The sequence below is a fragment of the Cavia porcellus genome, unplaced genomic scaffold (assembly GCF_034190915.1).
Source record: "Cavia porcellus strain 051 isolate PalLab524CR breed Dunkin Hartley unplaced genomic scaffold, mCavPor4.1 scaffold_14, whole genome shotgun sequence".
Taxonomy (NCBI): Eukaryota; Metazoa; Chordata; class Mammalia; order Rodentia; family Caviidae; genus Cavia; species Cavia porcellus.
In genome coordinates this window covers 62713870-62736829 of record NW_026947497.1, presented here as the reverse complement: position 1 = coordinate 62736829, position 22960 = coordinate 62713870, and the positions used below count along the sequence as shown (strand labels likewise).

The 22960-nt window shown below is 42.5% G+C and overlaps 2 protein-coding genes across 10 annotated transcripts in view; both read right to left on the bottom strand.

The window, feature by feature from the left end:
• The window catches only part of Znf197 (zinc finger protein 197), a 32049-nt gene extending 11849 nt beyond the window's left edge, over nt 1-20200 (bottom strand). For 5 of the 7 annotated variants that reach the window (XR_010051571.1, XR_010051572.1, XM_063261011.1 and 2 more), the window contains exons 1-6: nt 20071-20200; nt 11656-12057; nt 6240-6801; nt 4798-4957; nt 4371-4462; nt 3984-4110 (exon numbers count right to left, since the gene is read on the bottom strand). Coding sequence is in view for 5 of the 7 variants with exons in the window: in XM_063261011.1 (XP_063117081.1) it covers nt 3984-4110; nt 4371-4462; nt 4798-4957; nt 6240-6629 (769 nt within the window). In the remaining 2 variants the exon portion in view is untranslated. Of the gene's footprint in view, nt 1-1711; nt 2129-3983; nt 4111-4370; nt 4463-4797; nt 4958-5395; nt 5466-5578; nt 5758-6239; nt 6802-11655; nt 12058-20070 lie in introns of those variants that run through there. The other 2 variants (XM_013160136.3, XM_063261009.1) reach the window with 2 other exon arrangements.
• Znf660 (zinc finger protein 660) lies at nt 13172-22446 on the bottom strand. Of its 3 annotated transcripts, XM_063261020.1 has the most exons (3): nt 20071-20258; nt 19142-19218; nt 13172-18151 (listed from the first exon to the last, which is right to left on the bottom strand). In XM_063261020.1, exon 3 carries the CDS (start codon nt 17985-17987, stop codon nt 16980-16982), a length of 1008 nt encoding a protein of 335 aa, XP_063117090.1. In that variant the 5' UTR covers nt 17988-18151; nt 19142-19218; nt 20071-20258; the 3' UTR covers nt 13172-16979. The 3 variants fall into 3 exon arrangements, with proteins under 3 accessions (XP_063117090.1, XP_063117091.1, XP_063117089.1); XM_063261021.1 differs by lacking the exons at nt 19142-19218; nt 20071-20258 and adding an exon at nt 22364-22446; XM_063261019.1 differs by lacking the exon at nt 19142-19218 and having other exon boundaries at nt 20071-20250.
• Between the last annotated feature and the right edge of the window lie 514 nt (nt 22447-22960).

Genomic DNA, 22960 nt, shown 5'->3' with positions numbered 1-22960 from the left:
CATTGGAAAGGAAGAACTAAAATTATCACAGAGGCAATTACTTGTAGATGACAAGTTGTTATATATGGAAAATTCTAAGAAACACACTAAAAACTATTAGAACTAATAAAAAAGTTCAATAAGGTTGCAGATACAAGAATAATATACAAAGAACAATGGGATTTCTATATACTATAGCAGCAGTGAGACACCCAAAAATGCAGCTCAGAAAATAATCACACTAAAACAAGCAGAAATAAAGTTAGAGATAAACATAACAAAAGTTCAAGTTATGCACTAAAAATAAACATAAAAATACTGAAAACCAAAATAAGTGGAAAGACATCCCATGTTCATAGACCGACAGATTTTATTAAAACTGCAATGTGTATCAAATTGATTCACAGATTCAATACAATTCATATTAAAATAAAAAAGAACTACGGGGCTTCTTCACAGAAAGTAACTAGCTAATTGCAAAACTTGTATGAAAATTCAAGAGCTAGAGTAGCTGCAATACCGACAAACAAAAAACACGGAACTCACAATTTGAGGACTCATACTTGCTGATTTCAAATTGTATTATGAAGCTACAGTGCTAACAAGGTAATAATGACATGAAGAACAGACACACAGATCAAACAACCAGCTACTAGTCTAGAAATAAACCTCCACATTTATGACCAATGGTTCTCAAAAAGGCATAAAACAATTCATAGGGGAAGCTAATAGTGCCCGGACAACTGAACAAGGAAGTGGGAGACTTCACACCACGTACAAAAAGTACTTAAAGGCTTAATGTAAGAGAGCCACAACTTGGGGCTGGGAATTTAGCTCAGCGGCATAAGCGCCTGCCTTGCAAGCAGGCAGTCGTGAGTTCAATCCCAGGTACCGATAAAAACGAAAAAGACAAAAAAAAAAAAGAGAGCCACAACTTAAGACAATACACATGAATCTCTGTGACTGTCAGCTAGCAATAATTTCTTAGGTATGACACTACATGTAAAAACAACAAAAGATTTTGAATTTATCAGTAACTTTTGTCCTTCAGAGGATACCATCAAGAATCAGAAAAGACAACATAAAATGAGAGAAAAATACTTAAGTCATGTATCAATTAAGGGAGTTACATCTAGAAAATATAAAGAATTCTTGTAACAAAATTCATAAGACAGACAAATAGTTCTATTTTAAATGTAGGAAAAAATTAGAAAAAAAACTTCTCCAAATATGTAAGTAGTCAATAACACGAAAGCTGCTTAACATCATTAGTCATGAGGAAACGTAAATTAAAACTCCAATGAGGCCAAGGATTTAGCTCAGGATGTAAGTGCCTGCCTGGCAAGCTCAAGGTGGTGAGTTCGATCCCCAGTACGAGAAAAACAAAACAAAACTACAATGAGGTATCACTTCAGATCCATTAGCATGGTTAAAATAAAAATAACAAATGTGAATAAGAAAGTGAAGAAACTGGAATCTTTAAAAACTGATGTAGCAGGGCTGGGGATTTAGCTCAGAGGCATAAGCGCCTGCCTTGCAAGCAGGCAGTCGTGAGTTCGATCCCTGGTACTAATTTAAAAAAAAAAAAAAACAAACCTGATGTAGCCACTTTGGAAAACAGTCTGTCAGGTCCTCAAGTGATGACATATAGAGTAAACATGTGACCCAGCAATTCTCCCTAGTTACACATCCAAGAAAAAGACGTGTGTCCACATAAAAACACGTACACAAATGCTGATGATGGTTTTATTTATGACAACCCCAAAGTGGAAGTCACTTAAATGTAATTAACTGCCGGACATGATGGCACAGGCCTATAATCCCAGTACTCTAGAGGCTAAGGCAGAAGGACATCCTGAGTTCAAAATCAGTTGGGGCTACAAAATGAATTCAAGGCCAGCCCAAACTGCACAGCAAGACGCTGTCTCAAAAGGACCAAAAAAAAAAAAGTAATTAACTGATAAATGGGTAAACAAAACATGATATCTTCATTCAAACAAAATGTGCCATATTCATTCATTACCATCTGCAGGAAAAGTGTCAAAGCACTGACACAGGCTACAACAAGGATGAACCTGGGAAGCGTTGTTAAAAAAAAGATCAAATGCTGCACAATTCCAGCGACCCAAAGTGTTCAGAACAGATAAACCTATAAAGACAGAAAATAAAGTAGAAGTTGCCTAAGTTGGAGGAATGAGCTGGGTGAAATGAGGGTGGATTAACAGGTTCACGGTTTCCGGTTTGGTCCTGTAATATGTTCTCAAATTGACATTAGTGAAAGTTGCACAACTTAGACTACACAACCATTGACCTGTACTTATTAAAAGGTAATTTGGGTTGGGGTCTTTTTGAGACAGGGTCTCACTATGCAGTTCAGACTGGCCTTGAGCTCACTTTGTAGCCCACGTTGTTCTTGAACTTGCTGAGATGATCCTTCTGCCTCAGCTTCCAAAGTGCTGTGGTTACAGGCATGCATCACGATGCCTGGCTTAAAAGGTAAATTTTGTGATATGTGAAATGTATTGTAACAAAATTGTTATAGATCTTCCCATCAACCATATATGCCCTTCCACATGCCTAATCCTTCTACCAACCCAGGCACCTGTGGTTTCCCATACCACCATGTACACACTTTTATTGTACAGTATGTGCCACAATAATTATCTTCATCCATGTGTGTAAAGGTCTAACTCTCCAATCTAATATTTACTTAAGGCACAGGCTGAGCCTTATGCGGGAAGTGCTCAGTAATATTTCTTGAATACTTTCCTTTAAATTCTAGTCCAGTCTCATATAGTTCCATATTTTTACGGTGTGAACAAACTACCTAGATGTTTTACTTTTCTACCGGTTCACGAGTACACAGAGATCAAGTGCACAGAGATATTTCATCAGAGTGTGACAATACACAAAACACCAGGACCTACTCAGAATTTCATCTTGGGGACTAAGTATGTGACCAACATCCGTTATAAGTAGCAGCCTTAGACTCTCATTAGCTATGACACTTCTCTTTCCTCTTTCTAGACTACTTGTTAAGGTTTCCCCTCTAATCAGGATTACTAGGTCATAGGATAAAGGTACCTGCGTTCTCGGAGCCCCAACAACTCGGGAGGTAGAGTGTATTTTATCTATTAAATTTGGCCCAAACTTTCCTCAAGGAACTATATGAAACAGCCAATTCCACTTATTTCTCTCCCTTTTTCTTTCCTTTTTTCTTGCTCAGGACTGAACCCAGGGTCACAGGTATGCTAAGCATGAACTACAACACTAAATATACCACTAGTCCATTCTCTTATTATGTTGTTTTTAGTTTAACTTCAAGACTTTTCTGGAATTTATAAACATTTTAGGAACATGGACTGATGATTACAACAGCAATTATCTAAAATAAGGAAAGGGCTAACTTCTGGTACAACTTATGTAGCAAATTCAAACAATACTTCTAAAGAGTCAGTAATCTCAATGAGAAAAACATGTGAAAAGCAGTCTATAAAACTGTACAGATGCGGCCAGGGATTTAGCTCATGGCAAGCACGAGGTCATGAGTTCGATCCTGGTACAAAAAAACCCAACCAAACAAACAAAAAAAACCAATTGTATAGACACACACGCTTTTGAACAATGTAAAAACTATCAAACAGAAAAACCAGGAGTGAATCAAAATGTTGACAGTAATTGTTTATAAATAGATTTGAAGTGGGTTTGCTAGCTGGGCATGGTGGTGCACACCTGTAAAACAAGCACATGGGAAGCTGAGGTAGGAGAATTGTGGTGAGTTTGAGACCAGCCTGGGTTACAAAGTGAGCTCAAGGCCACCCTGAACTGCACAATGAGACCTTGTCTGAAAAAGACAAAAAAAAAAAAAAAAAAAAAAAAAAAAAGTGGGTTTGCTTCTTTGTTATACTTTGTGTTTTTCAAAATAAGCATAAATTTGTTTTATTAAATTTTTTAAAAAGGCTGATGAACTGAAGGTAAGAATTACAGGAAGAAAGAGTCCTTACCTAGGGAGGTGACATTCCCATAATTTTCCAGCATCACATCCCAGTACAAGGCTCTCTGGATCGGGCCCAGACATGCCCATTCCTCTGACGTGAAGCATACTGATACCTCCTCGAACATTACCAACTCCTGAAACAAGAAGCATATGTGAGATTACCAACGCCTGGGACTTCCCTACAAATAGGATCTTTTTGCTTCTAGGAACAGGATACATTGTGAGGTCACAAGGTGAGACGCAGATATCAAGGAGAACTAAGGGGACCCTCTGTGATGAAGTTTGTCTTCCAACAGATGGACCTTGATTTAGAGTTGGGGGCTGAGAGGGCAGCCCAGCACCAGGACAGCAATTCAGCAATGGGGACAGAATAGAAGAAGAAGGCCAGACTTACCTGGGGCTGGGCTGTAAGGAGCATAAGTGCCATTAATTGGTTTCGTGGGTTTTCTTCCTGGGAAAGGATAGAAGCTTCAGGGGCAGGAGAATCTGAGGAAGGAAACCAACACCGTGTGAGATTCCTCTACTCTTATCTACCCAGCCAGTCTAACACTGTCTACAAATCAGGGTCTCAGAATGACCCAGACACCAGGCTGAGGCACAGTGGCTGCACAGGGACTACTTTTCTGAGTGACTCCTGTGTGAAGGGCTGGAATATCCCGAGTGTAGCAATAAGAATGGATGCAGAGTCAGAGGGGACAGGAGGGCCAACAGCAGGTACAGCAGAAGGAGATGGAGGTGGAAAGGATGCCTGCACAGGGCAGGAGAGGAAGCACCACTGCCTGCTTGCAGGAGCCCCAGAAGGCGTTTGGAAAAGGAAGTACCATGTGGAGAGTCCTGGAGACTGAAAAGCACTGGGTCAGGAAGAGGGTTCGGGTGGATTTCGGCTGCTAAGTGGCTGCTGGGAGGTGCAGGAGGACGCGCTGCTCCTGGAGCACTGGACCTCTCCTGGATAGGGTCCTGGCTGTCAACAGGTACCAGAACCTGAGGACAAACCAAAACACAAGTTGGCTTGACTCGTTTCTTTGGAAATGGACTCACTGAACGACCATGGACCTCTTTCTGTCCTCAAGAGGTCAAAAAGACACACCTCAAATAGAAAGCCACAGAAGAGCGGCAGAGCTTTGCAAGGGGCACAGGAGAGCTGCTCTCCAGTCCTTCTCTGGCACTGCGGCCTCTCCAGGGGGCTGCACAGGACAGGAAACAGAAGCCAACCTGTGTGGGCCCGGGAGGGGATGGAAGCACCAAGCAGGAGCGGAGAGCACAGGTCATCTCAGACCTAGCTGTACGTCAGACTTGGGCTCAGTCCTGTGTCTTCTACTTCCTGACCCCTTTACCCTTAACCTAGACCTTCCTGCTCCAACACACTAACACTGCAGTGAAGGCCGAGATGCGCACTTCTGCTGCTAGCTGCGTGCTCACCTACGACGGCAATCCACGGAGTCTTTCTGCTTCAGTTTTCTGATCCCTCAAATGAAGATGTTTTAGCGACCTACAATGATAGACAACTCTAAAACCTTCCACTTTTAGATTAACACAAGCCTATTCTTTTTGTTTTTCTGAGATAGGGTCTTGCCATGTAGTTCATGCTGATCTTGAACTTACTATGTGGCCCAGTGTGGCCTCAAATTCGCTGAGACTCTCTTGCCTCGGTTTATCAAGGGTTGGGATTACAGGTATGCACCACTACACCCAGCATGAACCCATTCTTGATGCCATTGCTGTTTGAGTAATGATTCAGACTTCTTACACAAAAATGTCTCTAGCGGGCCACAGATGTACAGAAAGAAATCTCACACCCACACGATTCCAACCTGAAGATCAAGGATACAAGGTCTCATCAGAAGCAAGCATCTTACTCCCTTGTCTTGCAGAATTGTTGCAGGGTCACACAAGGGGGCTCATCCTAGACCTAGAAAGCTTGCTGTACTACTACTGCCTTTCACACTTCAGGCTCCTATCCCTATTCTGCACGTTCTTACAGAGAAAACCCACACAGGAGCTGAACTTAATTGTTAATAAACATCCCCCAGAGGGACAAAGTGGAATCAATGCTTATGCATTGTTTCCAAGTTAGATCCAAAGGCCTTATGCATAAATCGTCCTCTTTGTTAATATAACCTATGGTCCACACAGTTTTTGAACCCACTTTAATTAGCACCAAGTTGCTCATGTGCCATCAATTATTAACGAAAATCCAGGATCACCCACCAGCAGGCCCCAGTTCTTTCCTTCCCCCACTTGCCCCCATGCCAACCCTTCTCACCTTTAGCGCTGGTCCATCTAGGTACTCCTGCATATCCACCACCAGGGCCACAGCCTCCTCCCCACTTCCAGGCCGATGGAGCTGCACCCAGGCTCGCAGCTCCCCCGGCAGGATGCTCAGGAACTGCTCCAGCACCAGCAGCTCCAGGATCTGGGCCTTGGTGCGTGCTTCTGGCCTTAGCCACCGGCGACAGAGCTCCCGGAGCCGGCTCAGGGCCTCCTGAGGTCCGGAGGTCTCGTGGTAACGCAGCTGTCTGAACTGGGTGTGCGAGGTTTCCCACACAGAGCAGCTGCTGCCTGGATAGCTGGCTCCCCACTTCCAGGTATCATCCTTCCCCTTCCCAAGGCCCTCTTGTGACAAAGCGCTGTGGGCCCAATTCTCTCGTGTCATTGCTGTCTTCTAAGAAAGCTTCCTCTCCAGGCTCCCCTAATCTTTGCTTGCCTTCTTCCTTAGAGCTTGGAGAATGTCATCTCTAAGGGCTCAAGAAATCATTGTGAAGGCCAGGAATTTAGCTCAGTGTCTTAAGTGCTTGTTTGACAAGTGTGAGGTCATGAGTTCGAAGCTTGGCACACACACGCAAAAAAAAAAAAAAAAGAAAGAAAAAAAGAAAGAAAGAAAGAAAGAAAGAAAAGAAATCATTATTAAAATTAGCTAGAGAAGTAATTTAGCTGTCCCCAGGCAGCTCCTAGTAGTAAGAAGAATCTTCCGGAACCAGGATTTGGGGCTCCTGGGTCTGCTTCGTTTGACAGGATTAAGGCCCTGAGAACAGGCTCTGCTAAAACCAGCAACATAGGCCGGGTGTGGTGGTATACTCCTGTAATCCTAGCATTCTGGAGGCTGACGTAGGAGGAATGTTGAGAGTTCGAGACAAGCCTGGGTCACAAAGTGAGCCTAAGGCCAGCCTGAACCTCACAGTGAGACCCTGTCTCAAAAAAGGAAAAAACAAACAACTAGCAACATGGAAAAGCTCTGGCCTTTATTCAAAGGCTCTCTTCCACCAAACTACAAGAAACTACCATTTATGTGGGCCTCCTGGATACTTCTGTAGCTCAACAAGTTACCCCACTCCTAAGCCTTTACTTCTTAACCTGTGAAACAGGGGTACTAGCAGTCCCTACCTTGTAAGGCAATGAGAATGTGACATCTAAGCATTTTGCTTTTGTGTGTGTGTCTGCATATGTGTCTTTTGGGGGACTGAAATTGGCCTTTGCAACGAGCTACATCCTCACCCTTTTATCTTTTCATTTTGAACCACAGTTTCACTAAGTCACTAAATGCTCAGGCTGGGCCCAAACTTGCATTTCTCCTTCCTTAGCCTCCTGAGTGCTAGGACTATGGGCATGTGCCACCCTGCTTGGCTCTAAACATACTTCAAGGTGGGTTTTGTTTGTTTTTGCCAGCTGGGACCTGATCTAAGGGTGACAATGTTGTAGGCAAATGCTCCACTAATGGGCTGTACCTCCACCACATTTCAAGTTTCTGAACAGTGCCTGACACACGGACTCAAATGTTAGTGGTTCTTCTGAAACAAGCTTCCTCTCCTGCGCTCAGCAGAGTCAAAGAGAAAGCATAGTCTTAATCTGGACATATATGGGGAAAATTCTGACAATTAGCAAAGAAAGTTACTGTGTAACTTTGCAGTAATACTTTGAAAATTGTTCATTCTGTGGATCAAAATATTGGAAGTGCTTTGTTTTTATAATTTCAAAATTTTTCCTATTTTTCATTTCTAAAATTAATTTTCATTAATGCATCTTTGTTATATATAAGGAATCTCTACACCACAGGTAGCTGGTAACTGCACAAAGCACATCTTTGTATTACTTTGAATAAGGTTTGTTGTTTAGAAATCACCCATCTATTGAAATAACACTTATATTTCTGATTACAAAGTGGGAAAATGCTGAAACTGAAAAACATACACACACCAGGAAACTGCTGAACTGTTTTGGGCTATGCCCTTCTAGTCCTTTTTCTATGCATGAATCTGGATCACCAGCTTGGATCTGACTGTACAACTTGCCGTCTCCCATATTCACTGTGAACATATTAAACACTGCTCATTATTTTAAAGGGTCATATGAGTCTGGCCACAATCAGCTTCCTGTTGCTAGATATTTAGTTTATTTCTAACTTTTTCCTATTGTAAGTAAGGCCACAATGACTATCCTTGATGAAAAACTCTGGTTAACCATACGCCCCCAATCAAACCCAAGGCCTAGTGCATGCTAAGCAGGTGCCCTATCTCTGACTGACATTCCCAGCCCACTCTATTTTTTTCAAGATAAAGTTCTATAAGAAAATTTGTTGGGTCAAAGGTTACAATTATTATTAAACTGTTAAGGTGCTAACAGTCACACAATCAGTGACAGACAAAAGTATTTCAACTAATTTCATTTAACAGAAAGCTTCAAAGAGCTTGGTTATAAACAAGCAGAAAAGGCAAAAATATAAACACTATTTCAATATAATGTGTAAATGCAACTACTAGGAGAACATATAAACACAGGAATCATGAGAAGGAGTTTCAGACTGAACATTAAAGGAAAAATAAGCAGACCAATGGATATCATGAAAAATATTCCAGAAATTTTTTTTGGAACCAGGAATCAAACTCACAACTTTGCACGTGCTAAGCAGATGCTGTGCTGCTGAGCTATATCCCTAGCCCCAAGAAACTATTTTTCACAGCCAAGAGGCTGACCTCACACACAGCTCTCTCTGTTAGCAATGAGCTCTGAGGCATTTTGCTAATGTGTGCCGCCCTGGGTTCAATCTCCAGCATGGAAAGGGAGAAGGGGTGGGGGGTGGGCAGGATAGGACGGGATAAGACAGATAGGACAGCAGGACAAGGAAGACAAATGGGCTTTGCAAACCAAAGAAGGAAAGTAAACTTTGGAGGTAAGATTGCAGGAATAGAACAGGAAGGTAAGCAGAGGTCAAATTCTAAAGGTTCCTGAGGGGCAGAATAAGATGATCATGTCTTATAAATAATGAGCAACTGGTGCTGGGGATTTAGCTCATTGGCTTAAGTGCTTGTCTGGCAAGCACAAGATCATGAGTTTGATCCCTGGTATCAAAACAAAACAACAACAACAACAAAAAAATGTTAAGAGTTTACTTGACATGTCCCTTGTGTTTTTGTTTTTGTCTTGGCTTTTTTGAAACCGCTTCAATATGCAGTTCAGGCTGGCCTTGAACTCACTTTGAAGCCCAAGACTTGAAGCGAAATCCCTGCCTCAGCTTCCCAAGTGTGCCCCATGTTATTTTCTTAACGGGTATCAAACTCACGACTTCACACTTGCCAGATAGGTATTGTGCTGCTGCACTAAACTCCCGGCCCTCCCCTTGTTATTTTTAAAAACAGTTAACATAGGGCTAGGGATTTAGATCAGTGGCTTAAGTGCCTGCCTGGAAAGTGTGAGGTCATGGGTTCAATACCGGTACCAAAAACACAAACACAGTCACTAGGGTCAAGGTTAGAATTACAAAACAAATACTGTGTAGCTTCCCTCTCCCCATTAGTTTGCTATGCACCTTTCCAGCTACTTACCTACACAAAGGAATATATACACATACTGTTGTGCAACTCCCTTTTCTCACAAATGGTAGCCCATCATGTTAATGGGTTCCACCTGCCTTTCTCCATAATGCATCCTGAAGATCTCTCCAATGACTACACAGTTCTACCCCACTTTTACTGCTCCTTAGTTTATTTTGCACTTCAGCACTGATGGGATATTTAGGTAATTTTCAACCTTTTATTACCACATGTCACCAATAACCTTGACCATCCATCAGTCTTCGTGTGTACAGGCATAAACAGTTCCTTGAAGCAGAACTGTTTCAAGGTCAAAAGGTGTGTACATTCATAACCCAGATCCTGCCAAGCATCAGTACCCATGATGGCACCAACCTACAGTCTACCTTCCCCTCAGCAAGAACTGAGAAGCAGAGCCTCTCTCCTCACTTCACCAATGCAGCTGGCCAGGACCGCAATCTGTGCCTTGTTTAGTCAGGGTCATGCAGTACTGTCCAGGTTAGCCTCATGACTTTACAGCCCCAGAGATCTTCGCAACTCAGCCTCCTGAGTGCGGGATGACAAGCATGTGACACAAAGTCTATTATTTCTGCTAAATATTTAACTTGTATCACGAGTAAATGAGTATATTGAGTCATTCTGTGAAATTTTCACATATTCCAGTCATATTTCTCTTGGGCTGCTGGGTCTCACTGTTTTAGACATACTCCATATCCAAATCTCTGGCTTACAATAGGAGCTGGGGATTTCTGCATTTGCTATGTTTTTGTCATATGTATCACTTAATTCTGCTTATCAAGGTTTCTGCCATGCACTCTTTTGTTTTAGGTTTCTGGGTGCTGAGCCAGGATTTGCTGTTTCACTGAGCATTGTGAAGGGAGCCTTAAATAAAGAGTGCAGAATCGATAAGGAAGGGCAAGGGAAATTAGGTATTAGCAAGGTCAGTTACATTTCTGCAGTGAAAACGTGGTTAATGGGGCTGGGGATATAGCTAAGGACACAAGTGGCCTGTCTGGCAAGTACGAGATCCTGAGTTTGATTTTCAGTACACCCGCCCAATTAAAAAAATGTGTTTAACTCTTTAAAATTTAAAAAAAAAAAGAAAATGTGATTAAGCTCTAAAAAACTTAGCAAGAGAGATGAAGCTACTGAGAAATACTTAACAGTTCTTGGTAATCACCACGGGGGATGCAAAGAATTTTGTAAAAGTATTTTAAGTAACGGTCTACTTGAATTATCAGAATTCTATTCACGATTATTCACAGATAAAAGGGACAAATCTTAAACGTAGACTCAGCTTGCTTCTCACAAAATGTGTTTGAGGCACAAGTTAAGAGAGCCCTCAAAAGCTTGTGATTTACGCAAACACTCAGGTAAGTTGGGGGGAGCAAATTCTGAACTCCAAGCCTCCAAAATGATTCCACAGAAGAAAATCACGAAACCCAAATAACAGCTACCTAAAACAGTTTCTAAACACTTAAGTCCTGATAAAGCTTTAATGTAGCAAGCTACAAGAAGAGAAACGGTCCCAGCCGACAGGTTGGCAATCACTTTTGTGTGTGCGCGCGCGCAAAGGGCAGCACCCATATTAAAATGTAATCTTCTCAGTAACGGCGGCATGCGTGGTTTGCTTTCTAAACACTGTCATATTATCAAATTACAAGATGACAACAGGTCCTTCCCTAAAAACACCACCATGCCCTGAGGAAGTCTCACGCCGGTTCTCTGCACCCCGGGCAGAGAGGCTGAGGAGGGAATCTGGAGGTCCGCTCTGGGGTCACTGCAGACTCGCGGTGCCGTACTCAGTGCCTCTCCGCCCGCCACGTGCCACTCCTGGCCACCGCGGAGACCCAGACCCTGCCCCACCCAGCTCACCAGTGGCTGTCGGTGCCGCTCCAGCCTCCCGGCCTCATCCTCAGCTCCTGGACCCCGGGAGATGACACCGGAACCGGAAGAGGCGCAGCAAAGCGCCATCCGGGCAGCCGCGCCGGCGTCCAGCGGCTTCCGGTTGCGCCCAGCCGGTTTCTCTAGGCGGCTAACTCGTTCTCGTTCGTAGCTTTTCCAGGAGGCTGGTGTGCAGAGTATCTCTGGAGTTCAGCTCTTTGTGACAGGCTGAGGGTGCCCTAATGGAAATGGATTCTTGGCTCTTGAAAGCCACTGCTGGTGCCTGAATTACCCAGCAGCATTTCTTCCAGCTCCACCCCAAGAAGGCGCACTTTTCAACAGTATGTCACTGGCAGTTTCAGTGCAATGAAGCTCAATTTCAAAGCAGAGCAGCTGGGGTATCAGGAAACACAAAAAGAAAGGAAGAGAAATCAACAGTGTAAACACTGTTATAGGAGGGTCTGTACCCATGGTTAATTTCATTTGCTCCTCATGTGAATCCTTTGAGACATGTACTGCTGTCACAGCTTTAAAAATACTGAAAACAAGGATCTGTGAGTCAAATTTATTGGCTATTCCTCGTAACTAGTAGTGCTTTGAAATCCAAGTACTCTCTCCACCACCTATGTCGTTTCTTGACCCAAATGAAGCAGGCGCATTGAATGCTTGCCTCAGCATTGAGGGAAGATGGATGTACGGAAGCACGAGGAGAAAAGCCAGGACAGTCAGAAGAGTTTCTCAGACCTGGTTATCACGCTGCAGGCAGGTCTTGGAGAGGTCATGCTAATGTGAATGCGAGTCGGCATTAAATGCTCGGCTCACTGGGGATTCATCGTAGACTGATAACGTGGTATGGGATGGGAAGCAGAGACCTTATCCTCAACTTTCCCACAGGTCGTGACTCTCCCCCCACCTCCAGTGTTGGCAGTTCAACCCAGGGCATTGACACTGAGCTACTTCCCCAGCGCTTTTTATTGAGGCAGGTTCTTGCTAAATTGCTCAAGATGGACTCAAACTTGTGATCCTCCTGCATCAGCCTCCCACACAGGTGTACATCACCACATCTAGCCGATGGCTTGAATCTACTGTGCTATGGCAAGGCCTAAAAGTGACAGATCCAAGAAAAATAAATGTAAATGGTAGTAAAAATGTAACTGAGCCCTTTTCTAAGATTTCTTCCTCAAGTACTAGAAAAATAAATTACTACATAGTGAAGAGCCAATTTTGAAATATTAAAATTCTTTGAGATAAGTATTAAAAGCAAATTTTGCTTTTTATTTACGATTCTCTGTGCTGTCACCAGGGCACCTCTGCCAGCCTGTTTATATCGCCGTGAGGAAATGGCTATGCTCACCTAAAGCCCAAATTCTAATCTGCGTAAGTATGAAGAGCGCAAACTTCACCTAGAAGTCACCATCACTGAAAACTGCTCCTTAAAGGAAACTAGGTTGAACTGTTTTATTCTCATTCTGAGCAAAGAAGGAAAAATAACCCTAAACACTAGTCATATTTTTAAGAACAGGTTTATTGGAGGAACTATCACCATTTCTTGCAAAAACAATTTTATGAAGCCAGTTTTATATTGGAGGTGATTAACAAGTTTCATGATTACCACCTAAACAATAAAACCATCCTTTTATTTATACTGAATGGAAAAAGGAAACTAAGAGGAGAGCTGCATTGAATTTAATCTTGGAATTTAGGCAATGTATTTTCTCATCTACTTAATGCTACTTTTGGTTTCAGTTTCTTCCAAAATCTAACATGGTACATACCAGGTATGAAGAAAAATCTCTCAAGGAGACATCATATTGCTCTCTAAGCAGGTTTACCTTAAGTATTTTATTTCGCTCCCCCAAGACATAGTTCCTGCTGGCTTTAAACTGCGTACCCCAAGCTGGCCTCAATCCTGCTTCAGCTTCCAGAGTGCATGTTTCCTTTAATTAAGAGCATATGTAAGATTAGTTTCACTTTCCACTCATCTAGGTGCAAGTATACTCTCACTTCACACAAGGCAATTCTATACAACCAGGGTGGCTGTAAACTATTTCCTTTCTATATTTCACAGCAATATTCAGAGCATCAAAAACACGAATGAATAGAGTGCCCAGGAAGCCAGTGGGTAACAAACAGGTGGGTAATGCACAAGTTTCATGAGATAATTTCAAGACAGCCAAGTTTCTGGTGGAGAACAGAGAAGAAACAGCAGTATGGAGGAGTATGTGGGTTAAATGACAGAAAAATTAGCAATCAAGGGATTGTGGAGAAAACACTGTCCTTAATAGTTAAGGTTCTACTGAAAGACAGCCCCAATTCAGAGCAGTATGAAAGGGGTTGAAAGACGGGTCAGCAACAAGGCTATAATTTGTTAAATCTTGCTGCCAGGCAGCTTAAACCACTGGTGGAACATGTGTGACTGTCCCATCGGGTGGCTTAATTGTACTAGTAAAAAGAGCAATGAGAGGGAGTAGATCTGTTTTTACCACCAGTGGTATGAGGTGCCTGGTGGGCAGTCGTGTGTACCACTGGTGGCTCAAGCTAAGGGGAATGTGCTGAACTCCAAGGTTAACCTCTGGCAGTCCTGGCAGACTCTGAAGCTGGGTGCCCAGTTCAAATCACATACCAGAATATTTATCTTAAGGATGTAGGAACCTATTACATAACCATCATTCGCTTCTGCAGTTTAAGGCAGGCACTGGCCTAGAAGACAGGTGAAGGTTTAGAGGGCTGTAACCCTGGCTTTGTTAGAGCAACAAATGTGAGACTCTCCTGTGGTAAGGTTTCTGCATATAAGGTGAATTTTTTCTTGAAGGTATTGAAAGATCAGAGTCCTTTCATATGAAAAAGAAAGCCTATGTGAAGAAGTTCAGACTCTGTGACACAGTGGTAAGAAAATATCTGTTCAGTGACACAGGGTAAGTCATCAACTCCACTTAGTGATGAATGGCCCTGGAAGCAACACCTCGTTAAGCCCCTCAAGCCCTGCCTTGAATAACTGCAATATCAAAAAATTATATGTAAAACTGTCCTACCAAAATAGGACAAAGCCAAACAATCCTTTTCACAAAAATATATAAACCCTTCACTTCTTTGCTCTAACTAGAGGAAAGAAATATGTAACCCTTAAAACTAAGGTTTACAGTATCTTCCTAATGAAACCACGGTCCAACAACCGTTCAGGTACAATCACCTATAACAGAAGTAGCGGCCCAAGAGCGCCCTAACTGGTCCCTCACACAGAATCATTGTGGTGGGCAGAGGCACTTTGGTAAAACGAAGGCAGCATGAACTTCAAGGTCAGATTGTAGCTCATATCCTGACCCCAAACACTGACAGTCACCTAACCTTACTGAGGTCAGTCACCTAACCTTACTGAGACTCAATTGTCTTACACAATAGTAAGGTTAAATGAGACAAGTACCCTCAATAACCTGCAACAGTGAGTTGTGTGTGTAATACAAAGGGCCATGGGTTGAAGAGCTCACTGTACACAAGGGATGATGAAGAATGGAGGGTTCTCACTGCTGCCAGGCAGATTCTGAGGTAAAGACTTAAAAGTTCTGAATACTGGTTGAAGACAGGCAAAGGCCTCTCTGGAGGGCTGACACAGAGGTGGGAGACGCTGGAGCACTGCCTGCTCAACACTCTTCTCTCCCTTCTGCTGGGAAAGACTTTTTCCCAATGATAAATTAAAGGAACGTGGTGAGAAAGCCTAGGCTCCTTCCTCAATCCTGACTTCAGACACTGCCCTCATATTACAAAAAACACAGAAGTGATGATTAAGATTATGTAGTTATATTGGGAGTCTGAGAAGTTAGCCAAGCTTCCAAAGCAGACTTGGAGCTGGTTCCTTCTAGGTCTCTTCCTGAGGAAACAGCTAGGGTAAAGGTCCATGTACCTACTGCTTAGTAGCTCATTTATTTCACCTGAACATATCCTACACGCTACCTTTGGCACAGCTTCCCTTGAATCACTCTCCCCCTACAGTGCTGAGAAACACGGTCCCAATGTCTTACATGTGAGCTATCATGGTGTGCCATGCACCAGGCCTGCCATGACTTGCACTGTCACTGTCCTCATAGGAACCTGTGAAGGGGTTCACAGCAGGTTAGTGACAAGCTATGACTGCAGACTTAAGGTAGGAACACAGATCTCCCAACTCCAGTCTATGCTTCTACCAAGCTCTACGGAACATGTGAAGGCAAACTCTTCTTCTACCAGTTACACTTACTGGTAACTGTAACTTTTTCAGGTTTTTGTACCTATGATTATCTGTTTCCTGAGTATGCATTTTTGTAAGCTGTCTAAGCATATACTAAAAAGATGGAACCTAGGTAATTCTGCATCATTTAACAGATCTTTCCACTACTGAAAGATGTTGTAAATTTTTTGCTGTGTTCTTTTAATACAAGTGATTATATACTTTTTTGACAACTCGAAAGTCGATTTAAAACTGCAAAACATAAAGGATCAGTGTTGGTGGTTTTACTAACATGAAAGAGGCCCTAAACCAACTGACTTGGTCATGGTCCCCTTCTAAGTGCCAGACTGCATTTAATCCTGAGGCCTTCTATTCGTACACTGTGAGCATTTTCTAACTGTTCCATGAAAATGAGCATGAGTTCACTGAATTTAAAAAATACCATCTTTTTACTAAATATAAAAGTAGTATTCTCACTGTAGAAAATCTAGAAAGCATAGAAAACTATAGAAACTACCTATAATCTTTCACCCAGAGGTAATCACCATTAATATTTTGGCGTAGTTCACTTCCATGCTTTTTCTTAGGCATGTGTTTTTAAAAATTGGAATATATTTTATTGTGTTCATCTTTCTCTTAATCCAGACATTTCTCCGTATCATTCTATATATTTTTTGAGATGGGGGTCTCACTATCCTGGTCAGATTACCTTGAAATTTACAATCCTCCCACCTCAGGATCCAGAGTAGCTCAGCTTATTCTTTAAAACTGTTTACAGTGCTAAAGAATCATTTTTTGGATAGAACATCATTCATTTAATCCTGTACTGTTGAAAAAATCTAGATTTTTTTTCTATTTCAGTTATAAATGAAAGAACATTCTTTTAGAATATTCCTTTTGTTAACTTCATCTGTTTGTTATTACTACCTTTTTTTACTGGGGATCAAACTCATGACTTTGTGCTTGCCAGTCAGGCGCTTATGCCAGTGAGCTAAATCCTCGGCCCTACTTACTACTTTTTTGTATAGACTCTTGGAAGTAGAATCAAGGTTACTGATACTACTTGCTTTTCAGAAAAGTAGCAAATAGCCCTATTACCAACACTGTGTATTATTTAAGAGGTTTCTTTCTCCTCATTATGTCTTCTCTGATGTTGAATAAGCTGTGAGCTGTAACGATAAGCTTTGCCACATTCACTGCATTTATAGGGTTTCTCCTTAGTGTGAGTTCTCAAATGTAAAATAACTTGAGAAGTCTGCCTGAAAGTTTTCCCACATTCATTGCATTTATAAGGTTTCTCGCCAGTATGGACTCTCTGATGATCTATGAGGTTTCGATTGGAGGTAAAGGCTTTCCCACACTCATTACATTTGTAAGGTTTCTCTCTACGATGGAGTCTCTGATGTTCATGAAGGGTCTTACTTAAAATGAAAGCTTTGCCACACTCATCACACTCAAAGGGTTTCTCCCCAGTGTGAATTCTCTGGTGGTCCATTATCTTTGTATTAGAACCACATGTCTTCCCGCACTCCTTACATTTGTAAACTTTCTTTCCTTTGTGCATCCTCTGATGTTGAGTGAGGTTGGAACTCCGGCTGAAGGCTTTCCCACACTCGGTACAAGTGTAGGGCTTCTCCCCAGTGTGAACTCGGTGGTGGGAAATAAGCCCTGAGCTCCGACTGAAGGCTTTCCCACATTCCTTACATTCATACATCTTCTCTCCACTGTGGATTCCCTGGTGCCGGATGAGGTGGGACTTTCCACTGAAGGATTTCCCACATTCACTGCACGTGTAGGGCTTCAGGCCAGTGTGGATTCTCCGATGAACCACGAGGTTGGAGCTATGACTGAAGGCTTTCCCACACTCTTTGCACTTGTAGGGCTTCTCTCCAGTGTGGATTCGCTCGTGCACTGTGAGATTGGCACTCTGACTGAAGGCTTTCCCGCACTCACGGCATACGTACTGTCTCTTCTCAGCTTCCACTCTCTCATTTGTTATAGGTTTGTAGCACTGACTATCATCTTCTACAGATTCTTGGTCACTCACAACATTGTGTGCTTTGTTGTCCTTGACTGCCGTGTGTTTGAAGTTTCTCGTCTTTCTCCTCATTTTCTCCTGCATGGTGCATTCCAGTGGTCTCACTAGAAGTCCTCTTCCTTTCAGGGAGAGTTTGAGAATTTCACTTCCTTGACAACTTCTCTGTGGGATTTTCTTGTGAGTACAATGTAATTCATTTTACAGGAATGGTGCTTAAGAATCAACATCTCCTCAGTCTGTTTCACCATCTGACAGGAGAAACAGAAATTGAACAAGTCACCCTTCTCTATGTTAGGGGAAAGAGAATTCTCCATGGACAACTAGATGTGGTAGACCATGGAGTATTTTATGGAAAGTTCAAAGGCAGAACAACTGATCAGAAAAATGAAAAACATTAAGTCAGACATAAAGGGCAAGATAAAGAATCATGGAAAGGGACTGACAGGAGCCTAAAACGTTTACCCATAGAAAAAGCAATAAACAGTACAAAATCTACCCTGGATTCCCTCTGCTTCACTCCCAAATAGAAGCTATAGCACTCCTAATGCTAAGCTCAACTATATGATCCCCAAACAGGAATTAAACGATTCTTAGGTCAGCATCTGAAATGACTCATTTTCGTATCAGTTTGGCTTTTAGTTCTTGTTAAATTCTTTCCTTAGTAATACTGACAGAGTGGCTGGCACACAGTAGGCACTCAAAAATTGTTTTGTAGGATAACTGGGATTCTCTCTTAGGGTATGACTACATTCATCTTTTGGCATAAGTCCAGCTGTTCGACTCTGGCCTATCCTGTATCTTTGTGTTTAAGCCCTGTTTGATAAATGGTGACAAAGTTCTTCCAGTGTGAAAGCTGAGCCATACTACAGCCTGCATTACAAGGATGCTCTGTAGTGGGAGCCAACTTTACGTGCCAGTTGATCCATCTGTTTTCAGAATGCTGCCTCTCTCACAGGCTGAGCCTACTGGGTGACGGTGAGAGGCTCTTTGGGGAAGAATTACTTAATGCAGACAAGGAACTCTAGACAGGATCTCGATTGGCAGAGCATAAGGATAGCACAGAATGAGACTAGGGGAAAGTACAACCAAGAGGATGTGAGACTTAAAACCACCTATCAGGAATGCATGGAAATTTCCAAACTGGCTTCCTCATGGAACTCTGCACCCATAGGGAACCTAAAATCTAGAAGGAGCTGACTTATCAAAAACGAAAGGTGCAGACGGGAGATGGCACATGCCTGTAATCCCAGCACATGAGGAGGCTGCAGAAGGGCCAGCAAGTTCATGCCGAGCTTGGACAACTCAGTGATGCCATCTGTCAAAAAAGTGCAAGGACTATAACTCAGTACAAAGGTTACAAATTCCCCAGTTCTACCAAAAAAAAAAGTAGGCAGGTAACTTCATAATAAAAAATAACTGGTTTTCCTTTTATCATTTTTCCTTTTCAGACTTATTCTGATCCATAAGTAAATGTACACTAGCACTTTTTTTTTTTTTTTTTTTTTTTTGGTACCAGGGATTGAACTCACAACCTTGTGCTTGCCAGGCAGGCACTTACGCCACTGAGCTAAATCCCTGATCCCCTACTAGCACAATTTTACATTCTACTGCTTAACTTTTTCAGTTGCTAAGTGAGAACTACATATCATGGTGAACAACATGATGTCTTGATTTCTTGGCGTTTTCAAGTGTACAATACACTGTTATTAACTGAAGTTAACATGTTATACAATAGATAGCCTCCATTTATTCCTCTGGGCCAACTGAAATTTTTCATCCTTTGACCAACATCACCTTAGTCCCCCACTTAATATTTACTTTTGTTCCCACACTGCTATTTAAACTTCAGATGATCACTTATAATATACGACTAATGAGTTCACTGTAAGTCACTTAAATACCATTCTGCCACTATAGATTTCTGCTGTTCCCTAAGGTTTAGCACTCTCAAAAATGTCATAATCTCATCATACACAGAAAGTTTTCTTCCTATTGTCATGCATTCCTAGGATAGACAGCTCACTCATGAGCTGAGTCAGAAGAAATGAAATGTTTCTGCAGTGCTGCCTACTTTTTTCAAAAGGGTTTGATCGGTCTCTGTCATCTCCTAGTACTCTGATACGAGTCACTGGTCTGAAAGAGGGATGTACCCGAGGGTAATACTCACAGTGAGCAAGAAGGTAGCTGTCAAGCCTGGAGTTCACCTCTCTCAAGTGTAGCATGCCAACTGAGGCACAGCCACTTCCATGATGCCCAAGTGACAAGGCTGGGAGTGTGGAGCTGGGCAGGGATCCAAGCTGACTCCGACACACCTACTGCTGCCTCTCTCAATCAGATGGGCTAAAACAGGTGCAGGGAACTTGGCAAGAAGCAGGGGGCCTGCAGAGCAGAGAGCAGTATGTGTGAACTTATCTTGAGACTTTTTGGAGAAAGCTGACAGCTCTTTCTGTTTGTCTTTTCCAATTTGTGAAACTTCTCTTTTTTTCACATATTTCTTTAATAATTATTTAGAATCCTACTCTGTTACATATCAATATTCTGGGGCCAACAGGGAAAATTTAAGAGAGCATCATAATGGACTGACCTTCTGTTGAAGCCCTGACCTTGCAAGTGACTCCATTTGAGCCAGGTGTGGTGGTTCATGTCGGTAATCCCAACACTAGGCAGGCTGAGCCAGGAGAATCACTGTGAGTTCCAGACCAGCCTGGACTACAAAGTGAGCTCAAGGCCAGCCTGAACCGCATAGTGAGACCCTGTCTCAAAAAGATGAAAGAAGAAGAGAAGGAAAAGGAGAAGGAGAAGGAGAAGGAGAAGGAGAAGAAGAAGGAGAAGAAGGAGGAGGAGGAGAAGGAGGAGAAAAGAAAATGGGTCTATCTGGATTTGGATACAGGCCCTTTAAGAAAGAAGCCGACTAAATGGAGGTGGGCCCTGATCCAAAACATTATATGGTTTCCTTACAAGAAACAAAAGCGCTCTTGTTATCCCTGCAGAGGCAAGAAAGGCCATATGAAATCACAGCAAGAAGACTGCCACCCACAAGCCAGGATGTGAGCCTGTAACACAAACTGAAGTGGTCACTTATGCTATCTCAGACTTGGGTCTCTGGGGCAATGAGAAAATGTTTAAGCCACCTAGTCTCTGCTGTCTGTAACGGTAGTTCAAGCAAGCTAATGAAAGCCTGAAAGGCATACCCACCTCTGAGGAGCTTACAAGGGAGCAGCATAACAAAACAAGAGAGGTAACTACAAATTTACAAGTTACCCAGGTGGGACCAGGGATAGAGCTCAGCGGCACATGTGCCTCCCTAGCAAACATTTGTTCCTGAGTTCGATTCCCTATACCAAAAACAAAAAATAAAACAAATTACCCAAGAGAAGATGAAGTAAAAGGAGCAGTAATTCTGGGGCTTTGACTGATGGAGAAAAGGGCCTGTTAAAGGCAGATATGGCCAGGTGTGGTGACACGGTTGCTAGCCCAGTGCTCTGAGGCTGACGCAGGAGGATGGCAAGTTTGATTCTAGCCTAGGCAGCATACCAAGACCCTGGTTTAAAATTTCTAAAAGAGCTGAATATGTAGCTCAATGCAAAAGCCCTAGGTTCAATCCCCAGTCATGAAAGACTATCTTGAGAAGCTGTATTCAAAAAAAAAAATTTTTTTCCTCAAAAGGAAGGTGGCAGAGATGTACTCATCAGTAAGTGGGAGATTACACTACAGTATAAGCTAAGTGCTGGCATGTGTTGTCCATTGTATTTGCCCACTCCATTTCTAGCATGTAAAATAGCTCTTGGCACTTAAATCCTTTGGTTTGTATTGTTCAGTAAGAAAATAGGCATCTGAAGGGAATTCTCCCAGAACACAAAACTATAAGACAAAGTGAAAAAAAAAAAAAAAAAAGTTGATGGTCAACAGGGAGCAAGTTGAAAAAAAAAAAAAAATCAAGAAACATGAAAATATGAACAATCTCAAGCACAAAACAAAAGGTAATACCATAAGGAAAAAGCTAATATATTTGACTCTAAAATTTTCTATACTTCCAGAAAGGAATCTGTAATACAGAATTTATCTTACATGAGAATCCTCCCTCCTCCGCACAGCGACACAGTAAGCTCTAAGTCCTCAGAGGGCACAGCCCATGAGATTGGCCCGCAGGCACCACAAAGTGCCGGGCATAAACAGGGTTTGCTTGGTTATATCCAAATGGACAGATGAGGAAACTGCAGGATGAGGAGAGCTGGGACTCCACCTCAAATTCCTTTACATTGCTCTTCCATCATCCCACGTGTGAAATCGAGGTCTCCCTCCCACTTCAGGGCTTTCCTCCTGTTTAATAAATCATCACTGAGAATTGTTCTCTTTCAATCCTGTTCCCCACATCCCTTATCAAGTGGGCTTTCTGTCTCCAAACTGACTTCCCAGTCTGCCTCACAACTGCTCAGGACAGAAAGCAATGAATGACTCACCCTCACTCCTGTACCCAGCAGCTGCTTCCTAGAGAACTGGCCAGCTCGGATCTTGTCTGCCACCTTGAGTTGGGGGGGGGGGGGGTGTTCCCAGTGGGTCTTGAATCACTGTAAACAGATATAAATTATGGAACCCTTGTCAGGCAGAGTGTTACCTGCCTGAAATCTCATCACTTAGGAGGCTGAAGCAAAAAGGATCATGAGTTCAAGACCAGCCTGGACTACACAGTGAATTCCAGGTCTACATAGTGTATACATAGGACTACATAATGTATTCCAGAACTCCTGGACTACATAGTGATATTTTGTCTCAATAAACAACAAAAAACTTGAGTTCTCAACTGGGCATGGTGGCACACACCTGTAATTCCAGCACTCTGGAGGCTGAGGCAGGAGGACTGCTGTGAGTTGAAGTCAGCCTTGTAGAAAGTGAGTTCAAGATCAGCATGACCTGCATAGTGAAACTGTCTCAAAGACAAATATAAACAGAGTTCTCGAAGACCACAACTCCAAACAGACAGTCAAGGCTGTTGTCTCATCCTCGGGTGCCTCCTTTTCCTGCAGAACTTTGAGCAGTCAGAGGGATGATTCCCATCT